General features: G+C 54.4%; 1 protein-coding gene across 14 annotated transcripts in view; it reads left to right on the top strand.

The window, feature by feature from the left end:
- The window catches only part of Dnm2 (dynamin 2), a 69,974-nt gene that overhangs the window by 23,160 nt on the left and 20,255 nt on the right, over window positions 1-26,559 (top strand). For 9 of the 14 annotated variants that reach the window (XM_087201618.1, XM_087201616.1, XM_004865538.4 and 6 more), the window contains exons 2-11: window positions 2,571-2,644; window positions 10,676-10,825; window positions 12,655-12,858; window positions 15,071-15,169; window positions 17,087-17,247; window positions 19,978-20,120; window positions 20,790-20,925; window positions 22,484-22,551; window positions 23,035-23,173; window positions 25,636-25,722. In XM_087201618.1, the coding sequence (XP_087057744.1) occupies window positions 2,571-2,644; window positions 10,676-10,825; window positions 12,655-12,858; window positions 15,071-15,169; window positions 17,087-17,247; window positions 19,978-20,120; window positions 20,790-20,925; window positions 22,484-22,551; window positions 23,035-23,173; window positions 25,636-25,722 (1,261 nt within the window). Of the gene's footprint in view, window positions 1-2,570; window positions 2,645-10,675; window positions 10,826-12,654; window positions 12,859-15,070; window positions 15,170-17,086; window positions 17,248-19,977; window positions 20,121-20,789; window positions 20,926-22,483; window positions 22,552-23,034; window positions 23,174-24,273; window positions 24,413-25,635; window positions 25,723-26,559 lie in introns of all 14 variants that reach the window. The other 5 variants (XM_087201619.1, XM_004865537.4, XM_004865533.4 and 2 more) reach the window with 1 other exon arrangement.

Genomic DNA, 26,559 nt, shown 5'->3' with positions numbered 1-26,559 from the left:
AGGCCCAGCACCGGGCGGATGTTGGCGATCCAAGCACAGCTGCTCCTGTATCTTTGGTTTTTTTGAGACATAGCCTTGCTATGTAGTCCAGACTGGGCTCAGACTATCAGTGATCCTCCTGTCCTCACCTCTCAGGGCCCTGCCTGTGAGCCTGGTGTCACCGCCTCCACCGCAGGGGAGCCGATGTTGGTGCCTTGACCGTGTGGCCTGCATCTTCGGTTCCCCTTTTGAGGCCCCTCCCTGGCCAGCCCAGTTGGAGCCCTCACAGCCCTGAGCATCTGGCCTTGGCCTTGGCCCTGGCACGGACTCGCTTCCCGCCTCACCCTCCTCACTGGCCCGCTCACAGCATTGGCACTCAGGTGGCGTGCCGTGACATGCTCAGCGAGGGGCAGACAGGACCCTCGGGCTCTCTGTCATCCTCCGGGATGGGGCACAGTGACGTGGAGCCTGTGGGGTATTCTGACTTGACGTTGCCACCCAGGGCTGTAGGTAACAGAATACAGAGACAAAAGCCATGGCCTCTGCAGGGGTGACACTGGTCTGGGGGCCGGCCATCTCCCTGCTGTCCCACCTCCTCCTGCCCTTGTCGGTCCTTCTCTCCAACCTGTCCCCAAGTCACGACTTCCTAGTCTGCCCTAGGGTCCACTTCCCTCCGTGTCCTGCTCCCACTTGTCTTTCGTCTCCCCCCCTCCCCCCACCGTAACCACGCTTGCTTCTGTTATAAGCGGGCCAGGTGGCCAGCTGGGGGTCGCTGGGGGCAGCCCTGTGACTTCACCACCTGGCCCTGCTGCCTGTGGAGATCCCAGGTGGGTGCGGGCCCATGTCTTGTGGTCACCGCTGTGTCCCCATGCCCCATGTGCTGTCTCCACCTGCCACCCACATGCTACACACGGCTGTGTGTTCCAGTGGTTCTAACCCCAGCCCAGGCTGAGCACCGAGCGCTCCCCTGGGACCCTCCAGGGGCTCCCGACATGGGGAATTCGCCCCTCTCCCTCGCTGGGCAAGATAGCAGTGGCAGTTTGCTTTGCATTTGGCTAGTGACATCCTTTGCTGACTGGCTGTATACGGACACACTTGCTCGGTATCAGTTGTTCCATGCTCAGCCCGGTCTCACTGTGCTGCCCAGGCTGTTCTGGAGCTCTTGGGCTCAAGCGTTCCTCCTGCCTCAGCCTCCCAAGTGCTGGCATTACAGGAGTGGGCCACTATGACCTGCTGCTTCAGTGAACCCTAAACATGCGGATCCTGAGTGACCCCAGGGACTCTTGTTTTCCTTTCTCAGTGGTAGAGGGTGGCTGATGGGCTCGTCATGCTGCTGCGGTCCAGGTGTATTCAGAAATAGCCGGTGCTGGCTGCTTTTGTCTTCCAGGATGGCTGTGTATTTCCACGGTGAAGCACATGGGGTCACTTACAACACCTACCACAGTGCACTTGCTCTGACTTTTAGTAAATTTACAGTAAACGTCGGTAAACATCGTCATGGTACACTTTTAGACCATTCACATCATCCCCGGAAGGCCCTCTCCCTCCCTTTGCAGTCAGTTCCTGTTCCCACTCCCAGGCAACCACTGAATGGCCTTCTGCTTCCATAGATTTATCTTTTCTGGACATATTTGTCATCTTCTCTCCTTTTATTTTGCCTTTATGTCATACATGTATGACAGTTATTTAAAACAGGTAGGAAATGTATTGAGATGTCTCTTGTTCTTCTTTTTTTTTTTTTTTGGTACCAGGGATCAAGCTCGTGTCCTTGCGCTTGCGAGGCAGGCGGCAGAACCAGTGAGCTAAATCCCCGCCCCTCTCTTGTTCTTCTTTGGTACTGGAGGTGGAACCCAGGGCTTTTGCACTGAGGTATATCCTCAACCCTTTTTAATGTTTTATTTTATTTTATTTTATTTTTTTGGTACCGGGAATCGAACTCGGGTCCTTGTGCTTGCACAGCAGGCGGCAAAACCACTGAGCTAAATCCCTGGCCCTTTTAATATTTTATTTTAAGACAAAGTCTTGCTAAGTTGGCCAGGCTGGGTTGGAACTTTTGATCTTCTTGCCTTAGGCCCCTAAATCTTGGGATTTCATTTATCTTGCATTCTTACTGCTGGGTTTTTTGTTTTTGTTTTTTTTGTGGGGTTTTTTTGGTACTGGGGATCAAACTCGAGTCCTTGCACTTGTGGGGCAGGTGGCGGAACCACTGAGCTAAATCCCCGGCTCCACTTACTTTGTATTCTTTTTGGTACCAGGAATCAAACTCAGAGCCTCATGTTTGCCAGACAGGCACTGTAGCACTGAGCTACATCCCTGGCCGTTAAATGCTGGGATTTCAGAAGTATGCCACCACACCCAGCTTGATCTCTTTCTCACATGAACATAGCCTAGAAATTTGTCCCTGTAGCCCCCATGCTTCCCCACCCCTGGGGCCTTAGGACCCTCCAGGTCCTGGGGGCTCCCCAGGGCCTAGCTGGAGCTGGTGTTTTTGCTGAGGTTTGCAAGACACAGTTGCTCCACCCCGTGTGGTCACACTTCCTGCTCCTCCAGCCAGACACATGAGTAACTTTTGTCCCTTTCTCCCCTCACAGGGACTTCCTTCCCCGAGGTTCAGGAATTGTCACCAGGCGGCCTCTCATTCTGCAGCTCATCTTCTCAAAAACAGGTATGGTGTGGCGGCCAGCAGCCTCCGTAGGAAGTGAAAGTGGACCTGGTGCCCAGGAGGAGCCAGGCCTCAGGGCAGAATCTGGGGTCCAGGGCTGTGTCATTTGGGTTTGAACTCACATGTCCCACATGTGCAAAAAAGGGTGAAAAATACGCTTCCACCCCCAGTGTCCTCAGCTGTGACCAGGCTGCCAGGTGCCACTGTTGCTTTCTAAATTACAGATGTCCCATTTTTGCTGAACCCTTTTGAAATCAGCAGCATATATCAGCCCAAAATGCTTCGGTGCACGGCTCTGTGCAGAGATGAGGCCCATGGAGAGGAGTCCTGACTGCGTGTTGTTGGAGGCCCAGTCCACCCTCATGTCTTAGCAGTTGTCTCCAAATAGCTTCTGCAGCTGGTTTTACAGATGGGCGGACCAAAGCTCAGCCAGATTACTGCAGGTCCTAAGATCTCCTCAGCTGCAAGCATGACCCTCCTGACCCTTGGGTCAAGGGGATCCTCACCCAGGCCATCCACCCTGAGACTTAGCTGTTGACTGTTCAGGCTCACCTTTGTCTTCTGACTGGGCCCAGCCCAAGTATGTGGGGTGTGGCTCCAGTGAGAACACCGGATTGGCTCAGAACCTCCTTTTCGGGAATGCTGCCATGTGATAGGCCACAGGCTGGCCAATGGGCTGGCTTCTTTGAATCCGGCATCCAGTCAGCTGTGGCAGAGCAACAGGTTTCAGATGTTAACCCTGATGTGTGTAGTCAGTTGGTCCACATTGGATTCTTGTTTCCCATTCAGCAATCGAGGGTGCAGGGGTGACCACCTGCATTTTTTAGTGAAATGTTGCTACAGCTGCTTGCCCTCCACCTGGTGGGGAGAGGGGACCCCCCCCCCCCAAAGCTGTGTTTCCTGCCTTCCCAGTGGAGGTATCCGGGCCAGGCACACACCAGGCCTTTGCTAGTGTCACTGCCCGAATGGCTATGGTTTTATATTTTTCAGCTCATTCAGGGTCCATCTGTTGGAGAACAGATGGGCTGGCTTTCTGCATTGGAAGATTGCTGCCTGTTGCCATGGTGGAGGCTGGGAGGGTTCCCCTGTCACCCACACAGAGCCATCACCCAGCCATAGCCCACTGAGCACTTAAGTGTGTCACAGTCTGGTCCAAGGACTGGGTTGTGCCACACCACCTGGCCCTGGCTGGTGAGGAGCAAGCGTAGTTGGTAGCGGGGTGGGAGGGCAGGCAGCCTTGGAGCTGAAGCTGAGGGTGCACTGGGCTCTGCAGTGGGTGAGGGAGCTCTCAGGGTGGGGTAGGCACGGAGACTGAGTGGTTGATGTCCAGAGGGGCTAATGGAGGAACAGAAATTGAGACCAGGTAGGGACTGTGAGCCCATGAAGGCATAGGGTCTGCTGGTGAGCGGGCTGAGGCTTCCAGATGCCTTGCCTGAATCCACAGTGTCTTAAAGTGTGACCTGAAGCCAGCCCTTGGGGAATGTGGGTGCACACCAAGGTGTGGCTGCTAATAGACAGGGAGGACAGAGCAGGTGCTGGGAGTGGTGGCGCCACCAGGGATGGGGTGGGGGAGACATCGGAGGAGATGGAGGCAGCTGCACGCTGCTGGGCTGGGTGGGTTTGTCTCCTGTGGTAGTGACCTGTCCCTTCTCCAGGGAGGCAGCATGGGTGCTCCAGCATGGTGTCCACCCCAGCCTTGGCCTGGAGTCGCTGTGGACAGGCTGAGAAAGGCCAGTACCCTGGGTTCTGGATCTGCCCTCCTGCCCTGGGCCATGGAAAGCACCTAAGGCTGGGAGGGGAGCCTGGTGGCTGGGCAGAGCCGGAGGTGGAGGCCAGGGCCAGGCTGGTTTAGTACAGGATTCAGGTCACCTGGAAGGCCCTGGAGTGTGGAGGGGGAGGGGCCGGGAGAGGTGTGGCAGGGTGACAGGTGACGTGGAGAGGGGCCTGGGCTAGGAGGCAGGACGTTACTGAGGGGAGGGGAAGGCGGGGATGTGCTGGCCCTAGGGGCCATGGGGGCTGTGACACTCTTAAAGCCTGGAAGCTCTTTGAATTGGCTCTGGGGCCAACTTGTTACCACTCCTTGGCCAGGGCTCTGGCAGGCAGCTCTCCTTTGTGTACCTCAGTTTTCTCGTCTGTAGATGGGGGTGGTCGTGTGCTCCTTCGAGTCCTTGGTGCCCTGTGTGGCTGTGAGACACACACACACACACACACACACACACACACACACACACACACACACACACACACACACGAACGCATGCAGTTCCAGGGCTTCCCAGCTCCCTGCTCAGACTGATCTAGTGAACCATGACTTATAACCAGCACTGATTAAAAATTACCCGAGACTGAAGCCACCAGGAAGCTCCATGGCCTGCAGGTGAACCCTGCCTTCTTTGGGAGTCACCCTTGAGCCTAGTAATCCCTGGGTGCTGGAGACTCTTCCTGTGTGACATGAGTGACAGGGCCTGCCGAGCCCCCCATTCCTGCCTTGACCTTGACCTTGACCTTGGTCTGCACTCGCAGGAGACTCAAGAGCTGTCAGATTTGGCTAGCAGGCTTCCTATCTGCCTCAGAAGGCTCCACCCCAGGGCTCTGTGGGCTCCCTCTTGACCCTCCGGCGCTCCTCTTCCCACCTCCAGGCCTTCAGTCTCAGTGCTGTCCCTGCCTGGAACACCCTGCCTGCCCCGTCCTTCCTCCCTGTCCTGTCCTGTGCTGTCCTGGTGTATTTGCCATGGTCTCTCCCCACTGGGATGGCAGCGCACAGGGCAGGAGTGCTGGTCCACTCTGCTGCTGTCACCTGGTGCCCAACCTGGGGCCTGGCCCCCATTGGTGCCCCAGCAGCACAACCTGTGTGTGGAAAGTGGGTAGGGTTAAGCCCCATGTGGCAGCACAGACTTGTAGTCCCAGCTGCCCTGAAGGCTGAGGCAAAAGGATTGCTTGAGCCTGGGACGTCAGGACCAGCCTGGGCAACATACCAAGACCTCCTGTCTCAGAAAAAAAAGAAAAAATCAGCAGGTGGAGTTATCAGCACTTTATCCAGCATCTTCTCCCAGGGAGCCCTGCTGGGGAAGGCTCTTCCTAGAAACCTGACAGCTCCATCTTCAGGGGTTGGGTTAAAGCCTTGGATCCCCCTGGGTGCCCCTAGTCATTTCCCTGCCTTCTGGGCTCTCTTGAGACAAGACAGCCTGGAGCCAGCCTCCAGGAAGTCTGGGTGCTTGCTGGTCCCCATACCAGCAGCAGACATCGTCACCTTTCCCGAGGCAGTGGGGCCAGCCAGGATGTGGTCACTGCTTGTCCCAGGTCAGAGGCAGCTCGAGAGCCAAACAGGAAGGGGAAGTGGCCTTCATGCTGTCACCTCGGGCTAACAGCCCTGAGAAGTCCCAGGAGAATAGCTCCTTATTGAGTGTCGGGTCTCAGGGTCCCTCAAGCATGTCTGGGCTCCAGGTCGTTCGAGACTGGGCGTGGCTGTCGCGGTGCTGGATTGGGGCCTGAAGAGCCAGCCTGGCAAGTGTTGCCCTTTGCCAGGTTGGGAGCAGGGAAGACGGCAGGCACCAGGGCAGGGCCTCTGTGCGTAACGAGCTGAGACCCTGGTGCCCTGCCAGTCTCACTCTGAACCTGCCGTGGGCTTCACCGAGAAACCAGCATTACAGAGAAACTGAGGCAGTAAGTGATGGGCTAGAAGCCCGAGCTGTTTGTGGCTCAGCTCTTGGGCTATGCATGCCAGTGCACTCCTACCTCTCTTGTTTCTTGAGACAGAGTCTCACTATGCTGTCCAGACTGGGGGTCCTCCTGTCTCAGTCTCCTGCTAATAGGATTACAGGCATGTACCACCATGCCAGGCCCCACTTGTCTCTCTCTGTTTCCCCATCACTTTCCAAAATCCTGTTCTGGGTGCCTGACCCACCCTCCCTGAGCCTGTGGGCCTGCACTGAAGGTAGATGTTTGTTTGTTTTTTCTAGCAACAGGTTTCCCAGTGGAAACTTGACTTTTTGCAACTTCCGGGAAAGGCCACTAGGCACATGCCCTAGGGTCCTTGTGGGACTGGGACCTCTTCAGGCCCTGCTTCCTTGTGCCCTGGGCTACCTGGCCTGGGGAAGGTGGGGAGTGGCCATGTTAGAGCAGTGGGACCCACTGGGGGTCTCAGGCATCTTGTCCTCTCAGGGCTGGAAATTCCCGGCCAGGACTGAGACTCCTTTGTAATAAATAGGCTATTCTGTGTGCATTTGTTAAACAGCTACTGTGTGCCACCCACTGGGAGAACAATCATCCAGATCTGGCCCTTGTTCCCACTCCCGCTTCCACATGGGCCTAGAGGGAGGCAGAAGTGCTTCCTGGAAAGCACCCCTTTATCATAAACACTGAACCCCAAGTGAAGGGGCTGTCGAGGAGCCCAAGGGTTGGCAGTGCAGCTGCTGGACCAGGGCCTGGGGTCCCCCTTTCTGCCCTGGCTGCCCCAGAAGGAACGCACCCAGCTTGGTGTGCAGGTCTGCACTGGGAGTGCTGGTCAGCACTGGCCCAGGACCAGGAGAACTGGCTTTGTTACCTGGAAACTCTGTGGCCAGGGAGGGAGGGGTACAATGGCCAGTGGGGACCGGGACGGGCAGGGCTGGCAGTGGCACAGTGGCTTGATATTGGCTCATAGCCACTGATGGATTCTTTGAGCTGGTGACTCTTTAACCCAATCAGTAGGGGCATCAGAGCAGGGACCAGGAGGGGACCAACGGAACCTGCAGGAGGTCGTGTGTGCAGGCCGACTTACCAGGGTGCCTTGCCCTGTCTGGGCTCCCTCCGTGTCTGTTGGGAGGATGGTAGAGCCCCTGGCAGCTGCCAGTTTCTCATGCAGATGTAGATTCCTCGTGTTCCCATGAAGGCTCCTTGGATGCCCATTTCCCACATTAGGAGCTGAGACCGAGTGGGGCCTCACTGCAGACCGAGCTGATAACTTCGGTCTTCATGGGCCTCTGCGGGGCTGTGGTGGGCAGCGTGCCCTGGCTGAAACCGGGATGGGGCCCAAGCTGCAGGACTCAGGGAAGGCTGCCCAGGAGAGACAGCAGGAGGAGAGAGTGAGGGCAAAGAGGACCAGACCTCTCAGACCCCTAGGGCTAGAGGCCAGCAGGGCAAGGCTACATCCTGGGCCCAGCGGCTGGCTGCACTGCTTCCCTCAGGGCAAACTCCAGGGCCTGGAGCCGGAAGAGAGCTGAGATTCTGTGGGGGTTGGAGGTCCATTTTTAGTAGCAGCTGCAGGAAGAGCAGCTGAGTATTTCCTCTTGTCCCATGAAGGCCCGAGTATGACTGTCCTTGGGAACTAGGTAGCTGACAGCAGGGTGGGGTGGGGAGGGGACCCTGGAGCTTCCCGCAGTGTCCTCATGGCCCCCACTTGGTGGCCAGGGCCCCAGTGGGGTACCAATTTGAGGCCCTCAAGTCCCCTGGCCCTGAAGCAGAAAGGCACAGAGGCAAGGACCCTTTCGAGGACCTGGCTTGAGAGCCACAACCCCACCAGCTTGTCAGAGTTCTGAGGCCCAGCTCCGCCCTGAGTTTGGGCCCAGCCACTTTCCCAACCTGCCTGAGTTGGGGCTGGGCATGGGACAGGGTCGGCACCATCCCCCCCATAGAGATTTCCCACTGCCCTGGCTCTGCGATTTCCTGGGAGGCCCCAGCTGGTGGCTGTGCTGTTTGTGTGGCCGAGTCTCCTCCCGGTGGATGCCCAGTGGTCTGTCTCCCCACAGAACACACACCTGCCAGCAGGCTGCACTGTCTTTTGATCTCTGCCCTGGGCAAGTCTCTGGCCTCTGCCACTGTGACTTGCTTCCCCCCTCTTTCTCTCCTTCCTTTTTTATTTCTTTTCTTTTTCTGTTCTGGGGCTTTGCACTAAGCTACAGCCCCAGCCCTTATTTATTTATTTTTTGTCTTAAGTTTTTCTTTTTCTTTTCTTTTTTTTTGGTACCTGGGATTGAACTCGGGACCTTGCGCTTGCGAGGCAGGCGCCAGAACCACTGAGCTACATCCCCGGCCCTCTTTAAATTTTTATTATGAGACAGGGTCTCACTAAGTTGCCCATGCTGGGGTCAAACTCACGATCCTCCTGCCTCAGCCTCCCAGAGTGCTGAGATTACAGCCCTGAGATACCCCACCTGGCTCCCCTTTCTTTTTAGCATCACTGTAGGACCTGTGATCGCTGAGCTATGAGGGTGCTCCCTTCCCAACATTTTACTAGGAAAGTTCAAACATTTGGACAGTTGGGGAACTGCTCAGTGGACACTGGCCTGCTCAGCATCCACACTGCAAGGTGAACAAGTCCGTTTCCTTTGTCTCATCTCTGTGCTTTGGGACTCGGTAACAGGACCCTCGCTGCCTTGTCAGTCACTTATCTGTTCCCCTTCCTGTTGGTCTCAGCCCAGCTTTCAGACAGCCCTGAGCCTCATCTGCTTGAGGTCCTCCCCAGAAAGTGTGTGAGGGGCCTCTGTCCAGGTTGGGTTCCCTTAAACAGTCAGGAGGTGAAGAAGGGACATCAAGATGGACCTTGATGAGGCCACTAGAGGTGCCTGTGCCCCAAAGCTTGTGGGCATCTTGGGGAAGAACATAAGCCCATGAACACCCCTGTGATCTGCAGTGACGACCCAGGACTCAGACGCCTCTCAGAACCGAAGCAGAGTCATTGTCACACACCTTCCTCCCCTCTGGGTGATACAGCCTGGCATTTCCTCATCAGGTCTGTGAGTGAGCAAGAAGAACAGGGTTGGGGGTGTGCAGTCCAGTGGTTAGGACATGCAGGGCCCTGGGTTCCGACCCCAGCCCACTCTGCACTTAAAAAAAAAGAGAAAGAAAAGAATAAGCACTGGTCACACCCACCTGCTATGTTTTTTCTGACTCATAGTCATGACAATAGTTTGTAGAATTCTCCTCCACAGGCTGCATCTTTGCCAGTATAGGTTGAGCATCCCTGATCGGAACATTCACAATGTGAAATGTTCCTCTTGAGTGCCAATGTGATATCACCCCTGAGAATTTCCATATCTGGGTCCTTGTGGCTGTGTCACTGTTCAAACACCGGGAGACAAAAAACATTGTGTAAAACTGCCTTTAGGCAATATGGGTAACTAAGTGTGAATTTTGAATTTAGACTTGGGTCACTTGCCCATGATAGCTCACTGTGTATATGGAAATATTTCAAAATCTGAAAAAGTCCAAAAGTTGCAACATTTCTGGTCCCAGCTATTTTGCATAAAGGATACTTCACTTATTTCCCTTTTGGAATCTCCAGGGTACAGAAGGGGGCTGTGTTAGCCAGCTTTTTCTTGCTAGGATAAAAAAGTAGGTGACATACACAGCTTGAAGAAGTGGTATACATTCGCTCACGGTTTCAGAGGTTCAGGCCATGGTTAGCTGGCTCCAAGGCAGGAACAGCACGGCAGAGGGGCACTGAGGAGGAAAGGTGCACAGCCATGACAGCCAGGAAGCAGAGAGTAGGAAGAGGCAGAGCAGGAGGAAAGGTCTGAGGATAAGAACACCATGACCAGGGGCCATGGATTTAGCTCAGTGATTCCACTGCCTGCTTTGCAAGCGCAAGGTCCGGAGTTCGATCCCCAGTACCAAAAAAAAAAACCAAAGCACCATGACCAGGTCACAGCTCCAGTGACCCACTTCTGCCAAGCAGGCCCCAGGCCCTGTCAGCACAGCACTACCATGATCCAGTCACCTCCCAAAAGCACCACCTCTGAACACATGAGCCTTTTGGAGGACACAATACTTGTCACAAGAGTGACTCTCTTGCCTTCTAGATTCCTAAAGAAAGACTGTGGCTGCTTCTTTTCTTTCTTTTCCTGACAAAATGCTTGTTCTAGAAAGCAGACTGTTTCCCACTCCTGACAAGACTGTTTCTCCTCATTTTATTTTATTTTTTTTTTAATTTTTTTTTTTTTGCGGTGCTGGGATCGAACTGGGGTCCTTGCACTTGCGCAGCAGGCGGCGAAACCACTGAGCTAAATCCCCGCCCCATGTTTCTCCTCATTTTAAACATCTTCCCTTGATTTACAGAATATGCCGAGTTTCTGCACTGCAAGTCCAAAAAGTTTACAGACTTTGATGAAGTCCGGCAGGAGATCGAAGCGGAGACAGACCGAGTCACGGGGACCAACAAAGGCATCTCCCCAGTGCCCATCAACCTGCGGGTCTACTCGCCACATGGTAGGTAGCCTTCGGAGGCAGGAGTAGGGGAGAGGCAAGTTGGCTGCCCAGGGGCTTCCCGCTCACAGAGCATGCGCATTATCCTCCTCTGGGCACAGGCACAGAACTCTACAAAAAACAGCCCTTGCCAGCATGGCTGACCAGCGACTGGGGCAAGTGGCTCGTGTGTGGCCCTGTGAAAAAGGGCAGCGCTGGACTGTGGGTGCAGCTTAGAAAAAAGGACAGCACCTTCGTGTGAAACACTAGGTCTTCCGGTCCAGAGCCAGATGCCATAGCGCACACCTGGAAACCCAGCCACCTGGGAGGCTGCACCAGGAGGGTCACAAGTTCAAGGCCAGCCTAGGAGTTAGCAAGACCCTGTCACAAAGTAAGAAATGATGACACCACGCATGGTGATTACAATCCTGTAATCCCAGCACTTTGGGAGGCTGAGGCAGGAGGATCACAAATGGGAATGCAACCTAGGAAACTTACTTAGTGAGAGCCTGTCTTTAAATTAAAAATTTTAAAAAGGGTTGAGGATGTAGTTCAGTATGAAGACCTTGGGTTCCATGTCCATTGCAAAAAAAAAAAAAGGAAAGAGAAGGGATGGAAGATAGTAAGCAAGCAGGCAGCTGGGCTGTAACTCAGTGGTAGAGTGCTTGCCTAGCATGTATGACCCTGGGTTCCATCCTGAGCACCACCAAAAAGAAAAACGAGCCAGAAACCAGACTTTTCTGCAAAAGGTCTCAACTTTAAAACTGCATTCTAACAGCAGCCTGCGGGTATCTATAGCCTCTAATCCAGAGGCCCGGCTTGCTACCTCAGATTGTGGGGGGCTTTTTTGTTTGTTTGAGACAAGGCCTCTCTATGTAGCCCAGGCAGTCTCATGCTTGTGGCCATCCTCCTGCCTCAGCCTCCCAAGTGCTGGGATTACAGGCATGCACCTCTGTGCCCTGCAGTATGCATGTATGTATCATATATGTGTACATCACCACTGTTAGTAAAATTGTGGCATACCACAGAAACCATTTATTCCTCCTTTTGTGTATGTGTGACTGTCTCAGAGTAGTAGTTTTTTGTTTTTTTGAGACAGGGTCTCTCTATGTAGCCCCGGTTGGCCTTGAGTTCATGGCAATCCTCCTGCCTCAGCATCCTAAGTGCTAGGATTACAGGCATGCCTGGATTCAGAGTATATTTCTTGTCAAAGCACCATCATTTTGCTTCTAATGCTTCCTTGGCATTGGCCGAATGGATGGATGGATGGGCTAGAATTTAGCCATTTGTAAAATACAGGGTCTGTGACACTGGAATAGAGAAGGTGCAGGGTGTTTCTGACTGGGATCCTAGCAGAGGGGTTACTGGAGCAAAGGGGTTGAGGATGTGGCCTGGTGGTAGAGCACTCACCTAGCATGTGTGAGGTGCTGGCTTCAGTGGTGCACACCTGTCATCCTAGCACCCTGGGAAGCTGAGGCAGGAGGATTGCAAGTTCTAGTCCCACCTGGGCAACATAGCGGCACCCTGATTCAAAAAATAAAAAAGGGCGGAAGATGTAACTGAGTAGTAGAGTGCCCCTGAATTTGACCTCCAAAAGGGCTGGGAATTTAGCTCAGTGACACTGCCTCTGCTTCAGAAGTGCAGGATCCTGAGTTTGATCCCTGGTACCAAAAATAAAAACCAAAACAACAACAACGAAATTTGACCTCCAATCCCACAATAAAGGAACAAAGGAAGGGAAAAGAAAGGCAAAAGGTGTGGCCCAGCAAGGACTCGAGGCAGCATCTTGGATCTTCCCAGGATGGGTGGGGTCTCCGTGGGGCTCTAACCACCTTCCCTCTGATTCCCCTCAGTGCTGAACTTGACCCTCATTGACCTCCCGGGCATCACCAAGGTGCCCGTGGGGGACCAGCCCCCAGACATCGAGTACCAGATCAAGGACATGATCCTGCAGTTCATCAGCCGGGAGAGCAGCCTGATCCTGGCTGTGACGCCCGCCAACATGGACTTGGCCAACTCCGACGCCCTCAAGCTGGCCAAGGAGGTCGACCCCCAAGGTAACCAGCGGGACCTGGGCACTGGCCTGCTCTCTCTGGCCCTGCTTTCTCCTGAGGAGCAGGGAATCCTCGGGAAGGCCACTTGGGGCAGTTGGCCACCCCTCCTCAGGCAGTGGTGCCCCCTGTGCCAGCACAGAGGAGGGGACCAGTGTGCAGTGTCAGGCAGCTGTCTGCCACTGTGACAAATGCCTGGGGTCATCAACTGATAAAAAGGTTGATTTAGCCTCAGCTTTAGAGGGCCCAGGCCAGAGATGGCAAACCTTTTAGAGCTTTCATTGATACAAACAGCCTGCTGCACCATGCGCGTGCCATAGTTTCGCCACCACTAGTCTAGGCCATGGTTGTAGGCCTGAAACTGTTTGAAAATGATCAAGAAAAACAAGCAGGCAGGCCTCTTGTCCCCTCAGGGACTCTGCCCTCAGGAGGCTGTAGGGCAACCAGGCATGGTAGCATAAGCCTGTAAGCCTAGCACTCTGTAATCTCAGCACTTGGGAGGCTGAGGCAGGAGGATCTCTACAAATTTGAGGCTAGCCTGAACTACATAGCAAGACCCTTTCTCAAAAAAATAAGACTTGCAAGTGCAAGGTCCTGAGTTTGATCCCCAGTATCAAAAATTAAAAATAAATAAATAAAAAAGACCCAGCTATAACCTTAGCTCTTGAAGGGCACAGGCATGAGTTGTGATGCCCCCCTGAAAGTTGCTCATCCTGCCCGACAAGTAGTCACCCTGGGTCACAATGGGAACAGCAGTCCCAGCTGCAGGCCGCCACGAGGGCCGGCCCGTGATCTCCACATGGTGATCTCCACACGCTGCTCAGCGGCCTGACTGACAGTGCAGGAGAGGGATAGGTTAGCAAGCCAGCCAGGCGGTAGGGCAGAGGTGGGCAGAGGTGGGCAGAGGTGGCCACAGCGGCCGTGACCAGGCATACCAGAGTCTGCCTTCTCAGGTGGCCACTTAGGACCGAGTTAAGTGCTCACTGCACGCCAGGCTGGATCTGGGCTTTGGAGGTCCAGCAGGGCACACGAGCAACAGGCTGAGGCTGACGCTCAAGAAAGGGAGATAATAATAAATAGCACGAGAGGTCCGCCCAGGGGCGCCAGTGAGAAGGCGGGGCCTTGCAGTTGCAAGGCAGGAGCTGGAACCACTGAGCTAAATCCCCGGCCCCCCCCCCCCCCCCGCAATCCCTTTTTTATTTTGAGACAGGGTTCCCCAGGCTGGGCTAGAACTGGTGATCCTCCTGCCTCAGCCTCCCAGAGTGGTAGAATTACAGGCATGTGGCACCATGCCCATCTTTTGTTATGTTTGTTTGTTTGTTTGTTTGGTACCGAGGATGGAACTCAGGACCTTGCACTTGCTTGCGCAGCAGGCGGCAAAACCACTGAGCTAAATCCCCGGCCCTGTTTGATTGCTTTTTGAGACAGGGTCTCACTGTATATTCTAGGCTGGCCTTGAACTCACTGTGTAGCCCAGGCTGGCCTCCCAACTCTCAGCAATCCTCCTGCCTCAGCCTCCAGAGTGCTGGGATTACAGGTGTGCACCACCACGCCCATTTTAAATTTTCATTTTTTAAAGATCTTACTTTTCTGTTGCATGTACGTATGCACTCCTCCCTGTTTGATGCCATTGTGACCGTGAGTGTCACTTGGTGTTGGGCCCTTAGTGACTTACCCAGGGCTTTGTTCTGGACACTTGGCTCTTTCAGGCCTCGTGAACCTGCTCTTAAGATCCCTTGGAGTCGACGCCCCAGGCCCCTCCTCAGCTACCTCCCTTCATCGTGATGCCCTCGCCCCTTCTGCCAGCCACCAGTGTGGTGGCTCTTTATGCCTGTGGCCCCCTTGCCCTCTCCAGTGCCAGCCCATGCTCTCCCCGTGGAATGGGAACAGGTGGGGTCCTGCAAGGCCCAGGTGTTACCCCCTTGGTGCCCAAACTGGCATGCCCTGTGTCCCCTCACATGTGACATCCTGTGCTCAGATTGATCCGCCAGTGCCAGGCTCAGCCATAAGGACGTCCTGGGTCCTGGGGACAGGAGGGATTCCAGGGTCCTGTCTGTCTTCATGGGTCCCTTGGGAAACAGGGTCCAGGCAGGAGACATGGTGGCTTTCCCGATCTACACAGCCTGGCAGGGGCAGGGGCAAGGCCAGGGTGCGTTGAGCCTGGGCAGCCACCCTCACGACAGCCCCCCTCATGACACCGCGGTCTCCGCTCTTTCAGGCCTGCGGACCATCGGCGTCATCACCAAGCTCGACCTGATGGACGAGGGCACCGATGCCAGGGACGTCCTGGAGAACAAGCTGCTGCCCTTGCGGAGAGGTGGGGCCCGGCAGGGGCCGGGGCCGGGAGGACAGTGGGCACTGTGCCTTTATTGTTTGTGTGTTAGGGACGCAAGTGATCTACCACTGACACGCACAGCAGCCCCCTTGTATTAGTTTTTTTTACTTCTTTCTATTTTGAACATTTCCAGACACTCCAGAAATAGAGAGGAAGGTTGCCAAGGAGCCTTTGTGGGCGTGGGGTCCGGCCTCTGGTTGCCACACGTAGCTAATACCAGATCCCCAAATATCCTCATCAACTACTGTTATTTTCTTCCTGATGATTTTATTACTGCTACTACTACTACTACTACTACTACTACTACTATTGCTATTATTTGCAATACTAAGGATGGAACGAACCCCTTCACACTGAGCTACATCCATAGCCCTTTTTATATTTTTAGACAGGGTCTCCCTAAGTTGCTGAGTTAACCTAGGCTGGGCTAAAACTTGCAATACTCCTGCCTCAGGCTCCCAGAGTGCTGGTGTGATAGGTGTACAGTACCACACCTGGCTAGTTACTTTTTTTATTTTGAACGCGAGAACAGTAAAAGTTTATTAAGTGTGTTATGTACCAGATAGTGTTTTAAGCTTAGTGTTTAAGAACCCATTTAATCAGCAATGCTACAAAGGGGCTCTGTTTTCCTGCCTATTATATAGAGGAAGAAACTGAGGCACAGAGAGAGTGGATCTACTCCCAGAGCTAGGGAGCAGCCAGACTTGATTCTGAGCCCCAGAGCTCCAGCACTGTGCCACCTCGTGACTCACTTGCATGTTTCCGGGCATTTCCACATGGCAGGGAACTAGTCCTCCAGAAGATTCTAGAAGGTTCTGGCAACTTCCTCACAGGGGCCCAAAGGCTGTCACAGTCCTTGTCTGTTGGGTGCCAGGGCTGAGAGCCACCTAGGTCTTTGTCCAGACCTCTCCTTCCCCAGGGTTCACCCTCTGTTGTGTCACCTGCCTGTCTCTGTGGCTGTCCGTGTCACCTTGACTTTTTCCTTTGCTTGTGACACTTGCTGCCTGGGTGCCTGGAATAGGTCTGGGGCAAACTTCAGGCCTGGGTTGTCACCTTCCCCACCTGCAGCATCACTGAGACCTGGAGTAGTGTGGTGGCCTCCATGAGAAGGGAAGGAGCTCAGGGTGGTGCAGATAGGGGTGGGGAGGGGCACTGTGGCCCATGGAGGCTGGGCCTGAAGAGGAAGCTGGCCCTCCTCAACCCATGCTCTCCACAGCCACTTGGCCCAGCTCCACCAAGCCCCTTGGGGCTCCCCCTGAGCCTGGGGGCTCTCGGCATCTGGGGTCCCCGGCAGGGCTTGAGAGCGCATGGCACAGGCCTCCTCTGCCTCTTGCCTCCTGACATCCTCATCCAACAGTCCTGGCTCTTCTGGCACTTTTGTGTGAGTATTTGTGAGTGTGTGTGTGTGTGTGTGTGTGTGTGGCACTAGGATGGAACAATGAGCTATAGCCTCAGCCCTTTTTTTCTTTTTAGATAAGATCTTGCTAAGTTATGAAGTCACCCAGCCAGGATTTGAACTTGAAGTCCTCCTGCCTCAGCCTCCCGAGTAGCTGGGATTAAAGCAGGGTCATCATACCTGGCCTTATTATTCATTTATTTCTGTGGTGTTGGGTATGGAACCCAGGTCCTCATGCCTCCTGGGCCAGCACTCACCACTGAGCTGCACCCAAGCCCCTATACCTGTTTCTGACTTTCTCTTCCATGTCACTTCCTTCTGTCTCCCCTCATGGCCTCCATGTGCTCTCTTCCGCACCTGACCTCGCTTTGCCCAGCTGCCTTCTCCGCATTTGCGTTGCCGCCTGTGGTGCTGCCTTGTGGCCCAGCTCCTGGCCAGGTCCAACAGGGACAGGCCTGGCCTTCCTGCCATGGCCCCCGCCCTGACTCTCTCTCTCCCTGCAGGCTATATCGGCGTGGTGAACCGCAGTCAGAAGGACATTGAGGGGAAGAAGGACATCCGTGCGGCGCTGGCGGCCGAGAGGAAGTTCTTCCTCTCCCACCCTGCGTACCGGCACATGGCCGACCGCATGGGCACCCCACATTTGCAGAAGACCCTGAATCAGGTACGGCAAAGACCTGGGGCTGCCGTGTGCGGTGGAGCAGGCTGGTCACTGCACAACAGCTTTCATCCACATTGGGCTGTCCTCAGTCTTGAGCATCAATTGTGTTACCAAAATGGGTTCAATCTATTTTCACTACTCCCATAAGTGCATTTAAAGATGTGTGGGGGTGCATGCCTATAATCCTAGCCCTTGGGAGGCTGAGGCAGGAGAATCACCAAGAGTTTGAGGTCAGCCTGTGCTCCATAGTGAGTTCAAGGGCAGGCTGGAGTACATAATGAGACCCTGTCTCAAAAAATTTAAAAAGTGCATTTAATTCCAAGACTGGTGAAGAGTGCGTCTTCAGTATGTTGGTACTGTGACTATTTTTAGTATTGCTATTTTTATTACTATGATTTTAATTTCAGTTGTAATTATTCAGTTATATGCCCAGAAGTTTGCAGATGGCCCCTGGGATTGGTGGCCTTGGTTAAAGGTCACCTAGGCTGAACCAAGGCTGGGTGGCCAACAGCTAAGTGGGGGCCGGGGATTTAGCTCAGTGGTGCCACCGCCTGCCTCGAAAGCACAAGGTCCTGAGTTCTATCCCTGGTAGCAAGTAAGTAAATAAATAAATAAAAATAGCTAAGTGGGAGGCCTCTGTGGTTGACCCTGGAGGGTCCTACCCCGGTCCAGGCTCTGAGTTGGTGGCCCTGGCCCACTGTTCAAGACCCTGTCCTCCTGCCCATCGCTAGGAGCCTTGCATCCTAGGCCTAGAATGGCAGAGAGCTCCCTGATGTCCTATCCCGCTTCCTGTAGTACATGCTGGGGGAGTCGTAAGTAGGGGTGCCTGGTGGGGGCATGCCCTATCTCCCACAAACCCCTCTCATTACCAGCCTGCCCCAGCCTGAGTTCCTTTCTGTCCACAAAAGCAGGAAGGACTTTGAGAAGTTCCCCTTCTTCTTTATCAAAAGGGACACAGTCCCGATCCCCACCCCTCTTGCTTGTTTTGCACAGAGGGATCTCAGGGAGCCCCATCCATGGGGAGCCTTCCTCACCCTCGCTGGGAGCCCCTGGCCCTGTCCCAAGCTCCCAGTCAATGTAGGGCCTTGGGTGATAACATCACGCAGGTGTGCGGGTTCCCGTGGGCCAGGCCCTGGTGTGGGATTGTGCAGTGTCATGTAGTGGCTGGCGCCCAGCCTGGCCTTCGTCACCTCCCCGCTTTGCCCAGCCAGGGTTGTTCCCCACCTGATGTCTCCCCGGCTATGCTCTGGCGGCTGCCAGGATGGGGGCCTCAGAGTGGACACATGAAAGTCCTTCCTTCCTTCCCTGATGCCCAAACTGGGTGACAGTGGCACGGCGAGAGCAGGAAGCCTGGATTCTGATTGGGGAGACAGGCGGGAAACCAAGCCTGGATAAATAAGCGGGGAGCAGGTGTGAGCTGGGTGGGGAGTTGCTGCGGGGAAGAGGGAAGTGAGAGGGACCCCAGCGTCCCCTGGGTGGGGCTCTGAAGGACCGGAAGCCCGCAGGCGCTAGGGGAGGAAGGCAAGAAGGGAAGGAGCCCCTTGGAGGCCGTGAGCCCTGCTAGAAAGGCAGTCAGAAAACATCATCTGGCCCCAAACAAATGCATGTCCTCTTTCCTCCCTCTCCAGATGGGTGTGCTGTCCCTTCCCCAGAGGTGGCCTTTGTCACCTTTTTCTAGGCTTCCTTCTTGAGACACTGGAGAAGTGGATGCCTCTGTGTACTGTACAGCCCCCTTCCCTCCCCACCTTCCCCTCCCCTTCTGTCCTCTTCCTGTCCCTCTTTTCTTTTCTTTCTCTTCCTTCCCTCCCTCTCTCCTTTTCCTTTCTTTCCCCTTTCGTTCCCACTCCTACTGTTTCCCTCCTTCCATCTCTTTTTATTCTCCTTCTGTTCTTCCTCTTCCTTCCCTGCTCCTCCTCCTCCTTCCCTTCTCCCTTCTTTCTTGCCTTCCCTCCCCTTCCTTCCCTTTTCTCCCCTGCCCTGGACAGAGATAACTTCCCACTGCTTCCTGTCTGCACACTCAGGCTCATCTCATCCCTGCAAGCAGTGCTGGCTCCCTGTGCCCACAGGGAGCAGGAGACTCCTGCTTTTCCAGTAGGCTGAGACCCTGGGGTGCTGCTCACAGTGGAGCACAGGCTTTGAGTGCACCAGGCCCTGGGTTCCATCCTCAGCCTCATGAAAAAATAATAAAATCAAAGTAGAAGCATAGAGCAGAAGGGACTGCAGGAAGCCTGCTCCTCCCAGCCAGTGGAGAGCAGCACCCTCTTTGCCTCTCCAGAGTCTGTCTTCCCTGCAGATGCAAACCTGGCCACTCAGACAAAGCGCTCCCCATTCTCCCTTCCCCACTGCCCAGGGAGCTCTTGCTGTCTCCGTGCCAGCCTAGTGCTTTGCCCCAGTGACCCATCACCAGTCTGCCGGCCAGTACACTGCCTGAGTCAGGTCTTTCAGGTCCCCACACAGACCTCGCTACCTCGTCCTTGCAAACAGCTGCTGGGGACAGTTTGCACACCTCCCTGCCTGCCCGCACCTGCAGGGGACCCTGTGAGCCTCTCTCCACAGTGCCTTGCTCCTTGGGACCCCGGGCCTGCCACCTCTCCTTGCCCTGCTGTAAGAGTGCCCATGTGTGTGCAGGGCCCTTCTGTCACTGTCGCTCCGGGCTGTGGAGTGAGCAGGGCTCAGGGTGGCCTCAGCCTCCTGCCCGTGCTGCCCTGTCTCACCTCCCATCTGTCCCCACAGCAACTGACCAACCACATCCGGGAGTCATTGCCCAACCTGCGCAGCAAGCTGCAGAGCCAGCTGCTGTCCCTGGAGAAGGAGGTGGAGGAGTACAAGAACTTCCGGCCCGACGACCCCACGCGCAAAACCAAAGCCCTGCTGCAGTATGTGTGGCCCTGTCATCTGCCAGCCTCGGGGTTCCCGCGCGGGTCCTCATCCCACCTGTGCCGAGCACCAGGGTTGTCACAGTGAACAGGACAGGTGTCTGTCCCTGTCCCCAGGATGCTCAGGAAGAGGGGAAGGGGGACAACAAGACAGAAAATACAGGAATATGTATAGTGAAAATTCAGGGTTGGTGGTGCACACCTATAATCCCAGCCACTTGGGAGGCTGAGGCAGAAGGATCAAAAGTTCAAGGTGAGCTTGAACAACTTAGTGAGACCCTGCCAGAGCAGGCTGGGAGGACAGGAGCCTCCAGAAGACCTCGAGTTGCAGGCAGGAGCTGCCGGGTTTTTTTCTTTTTTTTTTTTCTTTTTTTGGTGCCGGGGATTGGACTCAGAACCATTGAGCTAAATCCCCAGCCCCTGAGAGCTGCCTTTTGACCCCACTTTCCAGCACATTAAGTTGAGCTGGGGGCAGTTTGCACACCTGCGACATCACAGGGTCACCCACAGACTCCGAGCAGTAATTGCCGCCTCAGATGAGGCCAGTCATCTCAAAAAAATAAAAATAAAAATGACAGAAGGAAAGGAAGCCGCAGCCCGTTCAGAGCCTGACTCTGGGGCTGGGTAGATACCTCTGCCTTGACCCTCATGCTCTCTTCTTCCTCCCAGGATGGTCCAGCAATTTGGGGTAGACTTTGAGAAGAGGATTGAGGGCTCTGGAGACCAAGTGGACACGCTGGAGCTCTCGGGGGGCGCCCGTATCAACCGCATCTTCCACGAGCGCTTTCCCTTCGAGCTGGTGAAGGTAGCCACTGTCTCTGGTCAGGCGCCTCCTGCTTGGCCGGGACTTTGTTGTTTTTTCAATACTAGGGATTGAACCCAGGGCCTCTGAACTGAGCTCCATCTCCAGCCCATTTGTTGATTGATTGATTGAGAAGGTCTTGTGAACTTGCCTGGGCTGAGTTCAAATTCACAATCCTCCTGCCTCAGCCTACAAGAGAGCTGGGGTTACAGGTCTTTGCCTGGGTATCCTGGGGTTTTCTGCCCAGAGAGCGAAGCTCAGAGGCTCTGGGTGAAACTGTGAAAATTATGTTTTCTTCCTCTGGCAAAACCTATGTTCTTTGCAAAATGTCATCAGCCCTGCAAATCCACAAGTTTTGCATCCATGAATTCAACCAACTGCAGATCAGAAATAATGAGAAAAGAAAAATATGTGCCATGTCGAACAGTCCTTTCTTGTAATTTTCCCCTAAACAGTACAGTGTGACAACTGTCCCTGTAGCGTTACACTGTATTAGGTATTCTCAGTCAACTAAAGGAGGGGCCGGGGATTTAGCTCAGTGGTGCCACGGCCTGTCTCATAAGCGCAAGGTCCTGAGTTCGATCCCCAGTACCAAAAAAAAAAAGAAAATAGAGGTACAGTTAGCTAGGGATGAGGGTGCATACCTAGAAGCCCAGCGCCCTGGAAGGCTGAGGCAGGAGGGTCACAGGTTCTAGCCCAGCCTGAGCAGCTTAGCAGTGTAATGAGAGCCTGTCTCAGAACAAAAAGAAGAAAGGGCTGGGGATATAGCTCAGTGTGAAGGCCCTGGATTCAATTCCCAGTACTGCCAAAAAGAAAAGAAAATGGAGGTAAACTCACACAGGAAAGCATCCTTGGTGTGTTGGTGGCGCCGTGTATAGATGATATAATAACTTCATTCTGTAAGAAGGGCAATAATTCACACACTCTCTGGTATGAAATTGTACCTGTGTGTAGTGTATCTGTAGATAGCTCTGCCATGATGCTTGTGGAAATGTCAGCTCTGGAACTTTCTGTTTTCTTTTTTCTTTTCCTTCTTTCTTCCTTCCTTGTTTGAGAAATGGTATCATTGTGAGGTCCAGGCAAGTCTTAATCTTGTGATCTTCCTGCCTCACCCTCAGGTAGCCGGCATTATAGGTGTACATGACCACACCCAGCTCGCTCCCTCTCTCTCCCTCTGTCTCTGTCTCTGTCTCTGTCTCTGTCTCTCTCTCTCTCATTAACTTCTCATGATGAATCTCATGATCAGAACTCACAGGTGATGGCGTAGGTGCATTGTCAACAGGCCCTTGATCCATACAGGCAACGCATGCTAGTTTCACAGCTTCTTTGCTGAAACTGGTGGTTTTACCTTTTTCTTCTTGGTTTTGACCTGGTAAATACTCTGCCCCATGAATTCAAGCGCACATAGGCTGTAGCCTCCCCGCATGCCCCCTCGAATGTGTCTGCCTCATCTCTTTTTTTTTTTTTGGTACGGGGGATCGAACTCAGGAACTTGTGCTTGTGAGGCAGGCACCAGAACCACTGAGCTAAATTCCCAGCCCTATGCCTCATCTCTTCTCAGATGGAGTTTGATGAGAAGGACTTAAGACGGGAGATCAGCTATGCCATTAAGAACATCCATGGAGTCAGGCAAGTTCCCCTGGGGGAGTCACCATTTGGGGTCCCCTACCTGCACAGGGCCACCCTCCAGCCAGCCTGCCCCTACTCTGAGCTCCCCGACTGGGAGGTGTTGAAGTTTTCCCATAGCTAGAAGCCTCCCCTTGGGATCTCCAAGGGCATTGAGGACAGGCGTGTTGTGGTCCCTTGTGGCTGTGTCACAGGCCACAGGAAGTCCCTGGGCCCCAGGTAAACCCAGCTCACCAGGAAAACTGAACTTGCTGCAGATCTGCTGCGGGTGGGAGGGGGCAGAGCTGAGTCAGGTTTGTCCCCAGATCAGGTCCCCTCCTTATTCCGACAAAGGAAGTCACTCCAGTCATGCAGTCTTCATCTCCACAAGGTCCTCTGGTGGACTCAGGCCCCCGCCCCTGAGAAAAGCTGGTGTCTGGAAAATGGCTGACCTACTGTGTTTCTTTCTGACTTATCTTCCTTGCCCCTGGGTCGGGGCGGTTTTAGGACTGGGCTTTTCACCCCGGACTTGGCGTTCGAGGCCATTGTGAAAAAGCAGGTGGTGAAGCTGAAAGAGCCCTGTCTGAAATGTGTGGACCTGGTTATCCAGGAGCTAATCAATACAGTTAGGCAGTGTACCAGTAAGGTATCAGACCCTTGGCAGTGCCTCCTGGCCTTGTGGAATCGGGGGGAAGAGGGTTTGGTGTCAGGCCCCCAGGGCCGCCCAGCATCCAGGCTACCTCAATGTCCAAGATTGTGGCCTCTTTTCAGAGCTGGGGACAGAAGCAAGTGAGCCTGCACCACCCCCTGGGGATGCTGGGCCTCTGGAACTGGCCAGCCAGGTGCACGGCCGCCCTGGGACCCCGACACCAGGCCTAGCATGTGTTTGGTGGAATCGGGCTGTCGCTTTGCTGACTTATGGGAAGCAGAGAGGGAGCCTGCGTCCGCTGCTGGAGGCCAAGCCCCCAAAGCTCCCTGGCTGTCACCCCTTCTTGACAAATGCCTGGTGTCCTCGGGCTTCCCTGGAGGCAGCCACTTTTCTGTCCCCACGGCACTGGGAAAGGCTGGAATGCCAGCAGCATAATGAGTGGCCCTCAGTGGCCCTGCCAAGTCCCCTGCACCCCATGCTGCCATCCTCCCTGCCCCAGCCGGCCCATCCTCCATCCGCCTGGTGACAAGTGCCTGTGTGCCACCATTCCCAGGCGACTGCCTCTACCCTGGCGGGATGTGCCAGGCTCCTCCACCAGGTCCTGTTTCCCAGGGCAGTGAGCTTGGCCAAGCAGCGGAAGTGCTTCCAGTTGGGCGTCTGTGCTTGCGCGACCGTGGCGTCCCTGGTGCTCTGAGTTGGCAGGCAGTTTCTGCTCGAGACTTCTGACCTTGTCTGGCCAAGCCCCCATTTGCTGCTTAAGCTTCTTCGATTGGAAAAGGGAGGGGAACAGACCAACCCAGATAGCTTGCCTGTCATCACCCTGGAGCCCATTGTCACGGATGTGACCAATCAAGACCTTAGCTGTCCAGAGGAAGACAGCGTCCCATAGCACATCTCTGACGAACCCCAGACGCAGCCCTGCCACTCCCGGCCTCCGATCCGAAGCAGCTTCGGGGGCAAATGTGGGCTCAGGCTCCTCTGCGCATGGACTAACCAGCTGATTCTCATTTCTTCTCTCTCTGTCTCCTGTCCCGGGTGTGTGGCCTGCACTGTCCCTGGGTATCTTCCTACCTCGTCCCACCCTCCGCATGACCCAGGACGGGGCTCTTCACCCCGGACATGGCCTTTGAAGCCATTGTGAAAAAACAGATTGTAAAACTCAAAGAGCCAAGCCTCAAGTGTGTTGACCTCGTGGTCTCAGAGCTGGCCACGGTCATTAAAAAGTGTGCCGAGAAGGTAACAGGTTTGGTTCCCATCGTCTCTGCATTTGTCTCCCCATCTGCACCCCTCCATTTGTGAGTCTGAACCCAAGCATCTGGAAGATTTTGCCTCGGGGAGCACCCCCTTCTGTGGACCTCAACATCTCAGCTTTGCATCAACAAAGACGGAACAGGGTGGGGGTTCATGTCACCCATGCGTCCCCACCTTTGTAGTTTTGGGTACCGCTGGAGACAGAAAGTCTTTAACATTGCCAGATGCATTGCATGTATGAAGCATTGTGGGTCCCTTTTTGTTTTTTGGTACCAGGGATCAAACTCTGGGACCTTGCGCTTGCAAGGCAGGCAGTAGTAGAACCACTGAGCTAAATCCCTGGCCCTAAGGATCCCTTATTTTTATATGTATTTATTTTCTGAAACTGGGGATTGAACCCATGGCCTTTGCACTGAGCTACATCCCCAGCCATTTTTTATTTTTTGAGACACAATCTTGCTTAGTTACTAAGTTGGCCAGGCTGGACTTGAACTTGTGATCCTCCTGCCTCAGGCTCCCAGAGTGCTAGGATTACAGGTGTGCCCCACCACACCTGGTCTGCTGGGTCCCTTAGAGAAAAGCAATTTCCCCGCTGTCACCAAGCAGTGAAACACATCAACACGTGGACCTGTGTTGTTGAGGTTTTGATGAACAACTTAACCATCCAGTTCATTTTCCCCCACTGTGGGCTGAACTCAGACTGCAGATGATGTGACTCCCCCACGAGTGCTTGGGCTCAGTCACCGCTGCATGTCAGAGTGGGGAGGTGGGGGCTGTCGGCCAAAGATGCTGCTGTTGGGAGTGGTTTCCAGCAAGGGGGTTCCCCCGAGGCCAATGATGCAGATGCTACCCTGGCGTCCTGGAGCAGGTGCTACACACTCCAAGCTTGGTGGGGGGCCTTGGGGGTCCCGCCTTCACCCAGCTCGGGGTGGGAGGGGGCTGCGGGACCCTCGTGTGGCAGACGCCGTACACTTGCTTCCTCTGCCATTCTCCACCCTTTGGTTGCTGGCTTGCAAAGCCACCCTTTGCATGTGTGTGTGGGCACCTTCTCCGCTCCATCCTCACCACCCTGTTCTTGTCTCCTGGCCAAGTGGCTGTGACACAGGAGCAGAGTTGGATTGGGGGCCCCTCATGTCTGTCCCCCTACATTTTCCATTCATGTGGTTTACATGGCTCCCAACAACGCTTCTCCTCTTCTTGTTCCCCAGCTCTGCTCCTACCCCCGGTTGCGAGAGGAGACAGAGCGAATCGTCACCACATACATCCGGGAGCGAGAGGGGAGGACCAAGGACCAGGTATTGGCTCCTTATCTTCTTTGTTGTTTGTTTTGTTGTTTTGTTTTGTTTTTGTTATTTTTGAGACAGAGTCTCACTATGTAGTTCAGGCCGGCCTTGAACTCACTATGGAGCCCAGGCAGTCCTCCTTCCTCAGCTTCCCAAGCGCTGGGATTACAGACATGGGTCATTACACTGGGCCAGCCCATTTTCTTCTTTCACAGATATAATTTATGTGCTATCAAGTTTTAATGAGTTTTGTTTATTTTATGGTGCTGGGGATTGAACCCAAGGCCTTCCCGCTGAGCTCCATCCTCAGCCCTTTTTATTTTTTATTTGGAGTCAAGGTCTCATTAAGTTGCTTATTTGCCCAGGCTGTGCTTCAATTTGAGACCCTCCTGTCTAAGCCTTCCAGAGAGCTGCGATTATGGGTGTGCACCGCCACAGCTGGCTCTGTTCTGTAAACTTTGACAGATCCATACAGCATTGTGACTCTCAAATTCATCATGATTCATTGTGGTGGACTGGAGGTGCGGGTCAGTGGTAGAGTGCTTGCCTAGCATGCACACAGTCCCTGCTGCCCTAGTGCCAGGATTGATCAAGCGCCGTGGGGTAACAAGACTGAGGCCTCTAAGATCCAGCCTCGGGGGGGCTCCTTCTGACACTTTCCAGTCAGCCTGAAAGTTTCCTGCTTGGCCCCGTTTCAGCATGGAGTACACAGGGGCACAGGTGACTGGCCCGGGGCCAATGGGGGCCTAGTTGGGGGCACCAGAGTTGCTGCCCTTCAGTCCAGCCTGTTCTTAATGGGCACTGGGCCAAAGAGCTGTCTGAGCCGTGGTTTTCACTGACGAGCCTTGC

The sequence above is a fragment of the Heterocephalus glaber genome, unplaced genomic scaffold (genome assembly GCF_053883595.1).
Source record: "Heterocephalus glaber isolate CG9 unplaced genomic scaffold, H.glaber_assembly_v1.0 deba00001760, whole genome shotgun sequence".
NCBI classification, from domain to species: Eukaryota; Metazoa; Chordata; class Mammalia; order Rodentia; family Bathyergidae; genus Heterocephalus; species Heterocephalus glaber.
The sequence above is the reverse complement of the archived record's forward strand: the minus strand, read 5'-3'. Positions and strand labels throughout refer to the sequence as shown.